Raw genomic sequence first — 12548 nt, forward strand, 5'->3', positions numbered from 1 at the left:
ACCTATATAACGAAAACTACAAAGCATTGTTAAAGGAAATCGAAAAAGACACAATGAGATGGAAAATTATTACTTGTTCTTGGATAGAAAGAATAAATATAATCAAAATGGACATATTACCCAAAGCAATTTATAAATTTAATGCAATTCCCATCAAAATTCCTATGACATTTTTTAAAGAAATAGAACAAAAAATCATCAGATTTATATGGAACTATAAAAAACCCCAAATAGCCAAAGCAATTCTAAGGATAAAGAATGAAGCTGGGGGCATTACAATACCTGACTTCAAACTATATTATAGGGCCACGACAATCAAAACAGCATGGTATCGGCAGAAAAATAGATACTCAGACCAATGGAACAGAATAGAAAGTCCAGAAATAAAACCACATATGTATGGTCAAATAATTTTCGATAAAGGGGCTAACAACGCACAATGGAGAAAAGAAAGCCTCTTCAACAAATGGTGCTGGGAAAACTGGAAAGCCACATGCAAAAGAATGAAACTCGACTACAGTTTGTCCCCTTGTACTAAAATTAATTCAAAATGGATCAAAGACCTAAATATAAGACCTGAAACAATAAAGTACATAGAAGAAGACATAGGTACTAAACTCATGGACCTGGGTTTTAAAGAGCATTTTATGAATTTGACTCCAAAGGCAAGAGAAGTGAAGGCAAATATAAATGAATGGGACAACCTCAGACTAAAAAGTTTTTGCTCAGCAAGAGAAACTGACAACAAAATAAATAGCCAACTAAATGGGAAATGATATTTCCAAACAACAGCTCAGATAAGGCCTAATATCCAAAATATACAAAGAACTCATAAAACTCAATAACAAACAAAAAAACAATGCAATAAAAAAATGAGAAGAGGACATGAACAGACACTTCTCCCAGGAAGAAATACAAATGGCCAACAGAGATATGAAAAGATGCTCAGCTTCATTAGTTATTAGAGAAATGCAAATCAAAACTACAATGAGATACCACCTCACACCTGTTAGATTAACTACTATCAACAAGACAGGTAATAGCAAATGTTGGAGAGGCTGTTGAGAAAAAGGAACCCTCATTCACTGTTGGTGGGAATGTAAAGTAGTACAACTATTATGGAAGAAAGTATGGTGGTTCCTCAAAAAACTGAAAATAGAACTACCTTATGACCCAGCAATCCCTCTACTGGGTATAAACCCCCAAAACTCAGAAACATTGATATGTAAAGACACATTTAGTCCCATGTTCACTGCAGCATTGTTCACAGTGGCCAAGACATGGAAACAACCAAAAAGCCCTTCAATAGAAGACTGGATAAAGAAGATGTGACACATATACACTATGGAATACTACTCAGCCATAAGAAATGATGACATCGAATCATTTACAACAGCGGTTCTCAATCTGTAGGCCGCGACCCCAGTGGGGTTGCCTAAAGCCATCGGAAAATACATAATGCATATCAGGTATTTATATTCCGAATCATGACTGTAGCAAAATTACAGTTATGAAGTAGCCACCAAAATTATTTTTTGGTTTGGGGTCACCGCAACATGAGGAACTGTATTGCGGGGTAACGGCATTAGAAAGGTTGAGAACCACTGATTTACAACAATATGGTGTGATATTGATAACATTATACGGAGTGAAATAAGTAAATCAGAAAAAAACAAGAACTACATAATTCCATACACTGGTGGGACATAAAAACAAGAGTAAGGCCCTGGCCGGTTGGCTCAGTGGTAGAGCGTCAGCCTGGCGTGCAGAAGTCCCGGGTTCGATTCCCGGCCAGGGCACACAGGAGAAGTGCCCATCTGCTTTCCACCCCTCCCCCTCTCCTTCCTCTCTGTCTCTCTCTTCCCCTCCCGCAGCGAGGCTCTATTGGAGCAAAGATGGCCCAGGCGCTGGGGATGGCTCCTTGGTCTCTTCCCCAGGCGCTATAGTGGCTCTGGTCGCAACAAAGTGATGCCCCGGAGGGGCAGAGCATCTCCCCCTGGTGGGCAGAGCATCGCCCCCTGGTGGGCGTGTCGGGTGGATCCCGGTTGGGCGCATGTAGGAGTCTGTCTGACTGTCTCTCCCCGTTTCTAGCTTCAGAAAAATACAAAAAACAAAAACAAAAACGAGACTAAGAGACATAGACAAGAGTGTGGTGGTTACCAGGGGTGGGGGAGGGAAGGAGCGAGAGGGGAAGGGGGAGGGGAAGGGACACAAAGAAAACTAGATAGAGGGTGACGGAGGACAATCTGACTTTGGGTGATGGGTATGCAACATAATTGAATGACAAGATAACCTGGACATGTTTTCTTTGAATATATGTACCCTGATTTATTTATGTCACCCCATTAACATTAATAAAAATTTATTTATTAAAAAGAAAAAGGAAGCAATATAGAAATAAATAATAGTTTTATTTTTTTTTGTCAGGTATTATTTAATATTTTTTCATTACTATTTTAAAACTCTTTCTTATAACATAATCTAGTTTTCTGTACCTCTTTTATTGTTTTTATTTGTTTTAAATGCATGAAATAATAAACTACCTTTTGGTATATCATTTTTTTTAAACTTAAAATGGTCATTGGAGCAGAGAACCAGTTGTTAAATTATTTGAATCCCACTACTGGGCCTAAACTGACTGAGGTGCTGCAATCTTCCTCAGTTACATTAGCAGGGAAAAGGGTGACCAGGGTGACCAGTGGATCACATGCTGGCTCTGAAATCTTTGACCTAGAAGGGATACATGTCATTTCCATTCTCACTTCATCCATCAAAAAGCAAATCACATGTCCACTCCTAACTTCAAAGAGGAACAGAGAAGAACTATCTTACCTCATGCCCAGAAGAAAAAGTACAAGAATCTGTGAACAGCTTTGAAGACTGCCACAAGATAATGGCAACTTACAGAAAGTAGTACCAAATTCCTAAGTGCTTGCCCCCAAGGTAAGGAGGGAGAGGAGGGATAAAATCAGAGACAGGTGGAAACTGGATTTCATCTTTATCTATAACATTTCTATTTTTAATATTTTAAAATCAGAAAAAATAAATGCAGAATTCCTAACCATACTATCAGAGATTTTTATTCAGTAGATCTATATTAGCATGTATGTGTGTGTGTGTATATATATATATTTTTTAAAGACTAAAATAATATTATTAACATTAGAAAATACATTTTTATTACACATTTGTTAATTTGGGAATGAATGTGTACATAGTGGTTATATCATCCTCTACACTTTCCCTTACTTTTTTTTTTTTAATTTATTCATTTTAGAAAGGAGAGAGAGAGGGAGAGGAGAGAGAGACAGAGAGAGAGAAGAGGGGAGGAGCAAGAAGCATCAACTCCCATATGTGCCTTGACCAGGCAAGCCCAGGGTTTCGAACCGGCGACCTCAGCATCTCCAGGTCGACGCTTTATCCACTGCACCACCACAGGTCAGGCCTCCCTTACTTTTTATCATCCCCAAAAGATGTTTTTAGACATCATATGTAGACAAAGGGAATAATTTACCTTAGTCTTTTAATATCACAAATATAAAATACCCAGAAAAATTAAACAATTTTCCCATTGCCAAGCTAAGGTCAGTTTGGTGAATACAGTTTATTCACCAAATCCAATAATAAATGATTAAAACTGAAGAACACGAAGCCTATAAAAAATACGCATTACAACATTAAAACCTGTAACATTAAAACAGTTGTCATTGAAATTCATAAGGCTCTAGTAACACAATATTTAACTCATATGATTAAAATTTAGAATACTAATATTATCTTCAGAAAATAAATTTAATGAGTAACATTTATTTACATGATTTAATGCTTCAGAATTTCAATAATTAGCTTAAGAATGAAAAAACACTAAGCCTTTTTATTATATAATGATTTTACATGCATATATATAAACAATCAAAATGAAAGCAGATTCTTAGAACTAAAAGCTTACCTGTTCGCTTATTTCTGTCCACATAACAATACTTTAACTCATACTCTTGTAATAAATCATGAACTTCCTGAAAGAGATAAAACATGAATTCAGTTAATACACAAAGTGGACTGTCCAGCTGTATTAGCCTACCACCATTACCCCCACCCTCTCCCATGTAAAAAAAAATCTTCCATGAATCTCCATTACTTGTTTAAATTAAGAGCACTCAAGGCCCATCAGACATGGCACCAACCTACCTCTCCACATGTATCTCCAGGACGACCCTTACACATTCCCATATTCCTGCTCAAATGACTGCTCAGTGCCTCATGAGTATACCATGCAGTCCTTACTCTGAACTTCTTTTTCTGGTAACACTTTAACTAGACATGGGACAAACATTACCACTGATGCTCCTAAACTTTACCTGAAATCAAGTACATCCTTTGAAATCCCAATTCAAATATTCTTTTAGGAAGATTTTCCCAATTTTTTTCCACAGGACATGACCTCTCCCACATCTATGTTAACAATGGTCATACTTTATTTATGCCTCTCTTATAGAAAAATATTAAACATTTCTATTGTATACAGTACTAAGTTTTTAATAAGTAATAAACTTGCAGATGCTTCCAGTATCAGTATGAAGAATAAATACATGTAGAATACAAACTTAACTTAGAGATCCCCAGGTATGCAACAAGTAACCACCACCAAGATATGCTATATAGTTCAGTTTATTTCCCCAAGATGTTTATACTGGCCTTCTGGTTCATTATGCTTCTTTAATTAATCCAGTCTGAACTTATTTCCCTGAGCCTGGGGGCCTGCAAGAGTAGGTTCCTATTCCGAATCTTTCCTGTTAAATTGACAATATTTGAGTATAGGACCTATATTTCATATATTTGAATATCACCTGTACTGCTTGGCATAAGGTAGGCACTCAAATATATATTAAAGTGAATCTAATTTAATTATTTTGACATTGAATTGATATTTGGTCTTGAAAAAATTTACTCATAAACCACAACAAAGGCAGTTATTATTTTAAAAACTATTTGGACTTCCACATAGGTGGACATTCTGATTCCATACTGGAGAGTTACAGCCAACTGTTTTATACTGCAAATAAATAAACTAAACATACACAATTGCTAGGAGGTTAAAATTACAATCTAAACTACTCAATTCAATAAAAATTCTATTATTAGCACTGCTGTAGATAACATTCATTTAGCTTGTAATAGGTACTAAAGCACTGAACTTATTTCTTTTAATAAAAATCAAAAAATCATAGAAGAGCAAATTTGAGTAACTTGTTGTAAAGCCAGAAGTCACAGCCACCATCACAGCCACCTGGCCCATACAGGTTCGCATTTGATTCGGACAGACGGTAATGAAACAACAGAGCCAAGAACTGGTGAGCCATTATCTTTAACCCTAGCTTGCATTCAGCGGGCAAGAAATACACACATAGGAAAACACTTTTCTTTCCATTCAGGGCTCCCAAAGCCATTGACTCATCCAAGTTTCCTAGATTCAAATGTTTCTACCTCACCAGCCTTATTCACCTCTGTTCCCCATCTCCTTCTCTCTACACAAACTCACAAACTGGCTTCTCCTTCAGCACTCCGCCATCTTGGCTGCCTCTCCTTGCAATATTAATTTCAGGAATCAAGAGACAGCAAGCCCCCAGTCTGTCCCATTTTATAGTGTAGAAATCCAAACCTTTAAGCCAATATACAAATAAGGAAGTCTCTGATAAAAAGCCACTTATCGCCTGGCCAGGAAGTGGCACAGTGGATAGAGCGTCGGACTGGGATACGGAAGACCCAGGTTCGAGACCCCGAGGTCACCAGCTTGAGCGCGGGCTCATCTGGTTTGAGCAAAGCTCACCAGCTTGGACCCAAAGTCGCTGGCTCGAGCAAGTGGTTACTTGGTCTGCTGAGGGCCCATGGTCAAGGCACATATGAGAAAGCAATCAATGAACTAAGGTGTCTCAATGAAAAACTGATGATTGATGCGACTCATCTCTCTTCGTTCCTGTATGTCTGTCCCTCTCTATCCCTCTCTCTGACTCTCTGTCTCTGTAAAAAAAAAAAAAGCCACTTATCTAAGGCATAAATGGGATGGGATTCCTCACAAGAATGCACCACCCTACATCATGCAACAGTCAAGGGTGTGCGGAAAAGCTTAGTTTTGAAAAGATCTTAGTATCAATATTAAAAGGCGGGAAAGGCTGTCTTAAAACTAAACCTTAGGCCTGACTTGTGATGGCGCAGTGTATAAAGCGTCGACCTGGAACGCTGAGGTAGCCAGTTCAAAACCCTGGGCTTGCCCAGTCAAGGCACATATGGGAGTTGATGCTTCCTGCTCCTCCCCCTCCTCTCTCTCCCCCCTTCTCTAAAATGAATAAATAAAATCTTTAAAAAAACCCGAAAAGCAAAAAGCAAAAAAAAAAACAAACCACTAAACCTTAGGCTATAATGACTTTGCTGGCTTACAGCCTGTCTCCTCACACCCAATGCAAACTATAAGCAAGCAAACATATATATCGTATTTACAAACTTATTTGACTGACACTTGTCAATCATATACCTTTTTATAAAGTTTTATTTAGAAAATTAAACGTGGCAACATTGATCAATAAGAGTACATAGGTTTCAGATAAACATTTCTATACCATTTGAACTGTTGATTACATTGTATATCCATTACCCAAAATCAAATCATCTTTCATCACCTTATATTTGTCCCTCTTTACACACTTCCCGTCACACCTCCCCAATGTTCCCACACCCCTTCCCCAATAACCACTTCACTTGTATCTATGTCAATGAGTCTCAGTTTTATATCCCACCTATGTGTGAAATTATACAGTTTTTAGCTTTCTCTGATTTACTTATTTCACTCAGTATAATGTTCTCAAAGTCCATCCATGTTGTCATAAATGGCACTATATCATCATTTCTTATGGCTGAGTAGTATTCCATTGTATATATAGATATTACCACATCTTCTTTATCCAGTCCTCTATCAAGGGACACTGGTGTTTCCATGTCTTGGTCGCTGTGAATAATGCTGCAATGAACATGGGGGTGCAAGTGTCCTCCCGTACCAATGTTTTCGAGTTTTGGGGGTAGATACCCAGTAGAGGGATTGCTGGGTCATATGGTAGTTCTATTCTTAATTTTTTGAGGAACCACCATACTTTCTTCCATAATGGTTGTACTAAGTTGCATTCTCACCAGCAGTAAATGAGGGTTCCCTTTTCTCCTTTGTCTCTCCAACACTTGTTATTACCTGACTTATTGACAATAGCCCATCTAACAGGTGTGAGGTGGTATCTCATAGTAGTAGTTTTGGTTTGCATTTCTTGAATAGCTAGTGAAGATGAGCATCTTTTCATATATCTGTTGGCCATTTGTATGTCCTTTCAGAAGAAGTGTCTGTTCAGGTCCTCTCTCCATTTCTTAATTGGATTATTTGCTGGTTTCTTGCAAAGATTTGTGACTTCTTTATATATTTTGGCTATTAACTCCTTATTGCAGCTGTTGTTTGCAAATATCATCTCCCATTTAGTTGGCTGCCTATTTGTTTTGTTGTCAGTTTCTTTTGCTGTGCAGAAGCTGTTTAGTTTGATATAGTCCCATTCATTTCTTTTTCCCTTTACTTCCCTTGCCTTTGGGGTCAAATTCATAAATTGTTCTCTACGGTCAAGGTCTATGAGCTTACTACCTATGTTTTCTTCTATGTAATTTCTTGTTTCAAATCTTATATTTAGGTCTTTGATTTGTTTTGAATTAATTTTTCTGCAGGGGGACAAACTGTAGTCAAGTTTCACTCTTTTGCGTGTGGCTTTCCAATTTTGTCAGCACCATTTATAGACAGGCTTTCTTTTCTCTACTGTTTGTTTTTCGGTCCTTTGTTGAGGATGATTTGTCCACATATACGTGGCTTTATTTCTGGGCTCTCAATTCTGTTCCATTGGTCTGTTAATCTGGTTTTTTCTGACAATACCATGCTGTTTTGATTATCGTGGCTCTATAGTATAATTTGAAGTCAGGTAGTGTGATACCTCCAGCTTCATTCTTTTTCCTCAGGGTAGCTTTGGTATTTGGTGTTCTTTATGATTCCATTCAAACCTGGTAATTTTTTGTCCTATTTCTTTTTTAAAAAATGACATTGGTATTTTAATGGGGATTACATTAAATTTGTATATTGCTTTGGGTAATGTGGCCATTTTAACTATGTTGATTCTTCCAATCCATAAACATGGAATATTTATCCATTTCATTGTCTTCTTAAATTTCTTTCAATAATGTTTTATAGTTTTCAGTATATATAGGTCCTTCACATCCTTCATATTCCTTCTTAAGTTTAATCCTAGGTATTTTATTTCTTTATTTTGTTGCAATTGTAAAAGAAATTGTTTTTTTAAGTTATATTATGAAGTTTCATCATTAGCATATAGAAAAATAATAGACTTTTGCATAGTGATATTGTATCCTGCAAATTTACTGTATTGGTTTATTGTTTCTAGTAGTTTTTTGGTAGAGTCCTTGCGGTTTTCTATATACAGAATCATAGCACCTGCAAAAAGTATACCTTTACTACTTCTTTCCTGATATGGATACCTTTTATTTCTTTCTCTTGTCTGATTGTTCTCACTAAAACTTCCAGAATTATGTTGAATAAGAGTGGAGAGAATGAGAAGTTGTGTCTTGTTCCTGATTTTAGACAAAAAGCCTTCATTTTTTCACCATTTAGTATGATATTAGCTCAATGGTTTGTCATATATGGCCTGTATCATGTTGAGGTACTTTCCTTCTATTCCAATTTTATTGAGTGTTTTAAACATAAAGTGATTTTGTATCCTATCAAATGCCTTTTCTACATCTATTGATAGGATCAAGATTTTTGTTCTTTGTTGTGCTGATGTGGTTTATTATGTTGATCGATTTCCACATATTGATTCATCCTTGTGCACCTGAAATGAGTCCCACTTGATCATGATGTATTATTTTTTTTATGTGCTGTTGTATCCAGTTTGCTAGTATGTTGTTTAGGATTACTGCATTTGAATTTATTAGAGATATTGGTCTGTAGTTTTCATTTGTTGTGTTGTCCTTGCCAGGTTTTGGTATGAGGGTTATATTGGTTTCATAAAATGTGTTAGGAAATATTGTTTCTTCTATTTATTGGAAGACTTTAAGAAGGATAGGGACCAAATATTTTATGAATGTTTGGTAGTATTCACTGGTGTAGCCTTTTTGGTCCTAGACTTTTATTTTGGGGGAGGTTTTTGATAGTTGTTTCTATTTTCTCCCTGCTTATAGGTCTATTTAAGTTTTCTACTTTTTTGTGACTCAGTCTAGGAAGATTGCATAATTCTAGAAATTTATCCATTCTTCTAGGTTTCTTAATTTGGTGCCATATAGTTTTTCATAGTATTTTACAATGATCCTTTGTATATCTGGGATACCTGTGGTAATTTCTCTTCTTTCATTTGGATTTTGTTTATATGAATTCTTTCTCCTTTTTCCTTAATGAGTTTAGCAAAAGGTTTCTTGATTTTATTGATCTTTTCAAAGAACCAGTCCTTTGTTGTATTAATTTTTTCTATTGTTTTTCTGTTCTCTATTTCACTCATTTCTGCTCTAATTTTTACTATTTCCTTTCTTCTGCTAACTTTGGGTTGTCTTTGTTCTTCTTTTTCTAGTTCATTAAGATGTAGTGTTAGGTTGTTTACCTGGAATCTCTCGTTTCTTGATATAAGTCTGTAATGATATAAACTTACATCTTATTACTGCTTTCACTGCATCCCAGAAATTTTGATATGTCATGGTGTTGTTTTCATTTGTATATATCTTTTGATCTCTGCTTTTATATGTTCTTTGACACAGTCATTTTTTAGAAGTATGTTGTTTAATTTACATATTTCTGTGGGTTTCTTTACTTCCTTTTTGTAGTTGAATTTTAATTTCAAAGACTTATGGCCAAGAGAATATGCTGGGTATTATTTCAATCCTCCTGAATTTGTTGATGTTAGTTTTGTGGCCCAACATATGGTCTATCCTTGAGAATGGCACACTGGAGAAGAATGTATAATCTGATGTTTGGGGATAAAATGTCCTGTAAATGTCTGTTATGTCCATTAGGTCCTGTGTGCTGTTTAAGGCCTATATATCTTTCTTGAATTTGTGTTTGGATGATCTATCTAAAGTCATCAATGATGTGCTGAAATCTCCAAGTCTCAATGTGTTTTTTGTCTGCTTTTATTTTTAGATCAATCAGTAGATGTCTTATAAATTTTGGTGCTCCCTGGTTTAGTGCATATTTATCTATTAATAAGTGTTATATCTTCTTGATACAATATCCCCTTTATCATTATGAAATGTCCATCTTTTTCTCTGGTAACCTTTGTTGTCTTGAAGTAAGCATTGTCAGATATGGGTATGGCTACATCTGATTTTCTTTGGATATTATTTTGCTTGGAGAATCGTTTTTCAACCTTTCACTTTGAATCTACTTTCGTCCTTGCAGCTTAGATGTGCCTCTTGAAGGCAGGATATGGTTGGGTTTTGCTCTTTGATCCAATCTGCTCCTCTGTGCCTCTTAAGCAGTAAGTTTAGTCCATTAACATTTAGATTAAGTACTGACACTTGAGGATTCCTTATACCCGTTTTATGTTTTGTTTTCTGGTAGTCTGTGTCTTGTTTGGTTCTTCTCTTTTTTGTTTCTGTCCATTGTTTCTGTTTGGTGGTATTCCATACTTCTTTCCTTCATTTTTTTTTTAAGTTGTATGTTTCAACAGTGGCTTTTTCTTGGCTGGTTAACATTAGGTTATTAAGACATAAAAAGATATATAATGGCAATAGGGAACTCACAAGTATCAATAATTACACTAAATGTAAATGGATTAAACTCACCAATAAAAGGCACAGAGTAGCAGAATGGATTAAAAAAGAAAATCCAACTGTATGCTGCCTACAGGAAACTCATCTAAGTAACAAGGATAAAAAACATTTTCAAAGGAAAGGTGGAAAACAATACTCCAAGCAAATAACATCCAAAAAAAAGCAGGTGTAGCAATACTCATATCGGATAATGCTGACTACAAGACAGGAAAAGTACTTAAGAGACAAAAATGGCCATTTCATAATGGCTAAGGGGACACTGAATCAAGAAGACATAACAATTCTTAATATATATGCACCAAACCAAGGAGCACCAAAATATATAAGACAGCTACTATTGATCTTAAAACAAAACTGACAAAAATACAATCATACTTGGAGACCTCAATTACACGCTGACGGCTCTAGATCGGTCATCAAACAGAGAATCAACTAAGACATAGTGGCCTTAAACAAAACACTAGAGCACCTGGATATGATAGACATCTACAGGACATTTCATCCAAAGTGACTGAGTATACATTTTTCTCCAGTGTACATGGATCATTCTCAAGAATTGACCATATGTTGGGCACAAAAACAATATCAGCAAATTCAGAAAAATTGAAGTTGTACCAAGCATATTTTCTGATCATAAAGCCTTGAAACTAGAATTCAACTGCCAAAAAGAGGAAAAAAATCCCACAAAATGTGGAAACTAAACAACATACTTTTAAAAATGAATGGGTCAAAGAAGAAATAAGTGCAGAGATCAAAAGATATATACCGACTAATGAAAATGGACATACGACATATCAGAATCTATGGGATGCAGCAAAAGCAGTGATAAGAGGGAAGTTCATATCGCTTCAGGCATATATGAACAAACAAGAGAGAGCCCAAGTGAACCACTTAAACTTCCCACCTTAAGGAACTAGAAAAAGAAGAACAAACACAACCAAAACCAGCCGAAGAAAGGAGATAATAAAAATCAGAGCAGAAATAAATGAATTAGAGAACAGAAAAACTATAGAAAAAATTAATAGAACAAGGAGCTGGTTCTTTGAAAAGATCAACAAAATTGACAACACCCTTGGCAAGACTTACAAGGAAAAAGAGAAAGAACTCATATAAACAAAATCCAAATGAAAGAGGAGAAATCACACGGGACACCGTTAGATATACAAAGAATTATTGTAGAATACTATGAAAAACTTTATGCCCACTAAATTCAACAACCTAGAAGAAATGGATAAATTCCTAGAAAAATACAAACCTTCCTAGGACTGAGTCAAGAAGAAGCAGAAAGCCTAAACAGACCTATCAGTAGAGAAGAAATAGAAAAAAACCATAAAAAACCTCCCCAAAAATAAAAGTCCAGGCCCCTGACGGCTATACCAGCGAATTTTATCAAACATTCAAAGAAGACTTGGTTCCTATTCTACTCAAAGTCTTCCAAAAAATTGAAGAAGAAGCAATACTTCCAAACACATTTTATGAGGCCAACCTACCCCTCATACCAAAACCAGGCAGGATGGCACAAAAAAAGAAAACTACAGACCAATATCTCTAATGAATACAGATGCTAAAAATACTAAACAAAATACTAGCAAATCGAATACAACAACATATTAAAAAACTAATACATCATGATCAAGTAGGATTCATCCCAGAATCTCAAGGATGGTTCAACATACGTAAAACGGTTAATGTAATAC

The 12548-nt window shown here is 35.8% G+C and overlaps 1 protein-coding gene across 7 annotated transcripts in view; it reads right to left on the minus strand.

Moving 5' to 3' along the window:
• The window catches only part of RAVER2 (ribonucleoprotein, PTB binding 2), a 169246-nt gene that overhangs the window by 98750 nt on the left and 57948 nt on the right, over positions 1-12548 (minus strand). For all 7 annotated transcript variants that reach the window (XR_010730442.1, XM_066268976.1, XM_066268975.1 and 4 more), the window contains exon 2: positions 3950-4016. Coding sequence is in view for 6 of the 7 variants with exons in the window: in XM_066268976.1 (XP_066125073.1) it covers positions 3950-4016 (67 nt within the window). In the remaining variant the exon portion in view is untranslated. The remainder of the gene's footprint in view (positions 1-3949; positions 4017-12548) is intronic.

The sequence above is a fragment of the Saccopteryx bilineata genome, chromosome 3 (genome assembly GCF_036850765.1).
Source record: "Saccopteryx bilineata isolate mSacBil1 chromosome 3, mSacBil1_pri_phased_curated, whole genome shotgun sequence".
In the NCBI taxonomy this organism is placed as follows: domain Eukaryota; kingdom Metazoa; phylum Chordata; class Mammalia; order Chiroptera; family Emballonuridae; genus Saccopteryx; species Saccopteryx bilineata.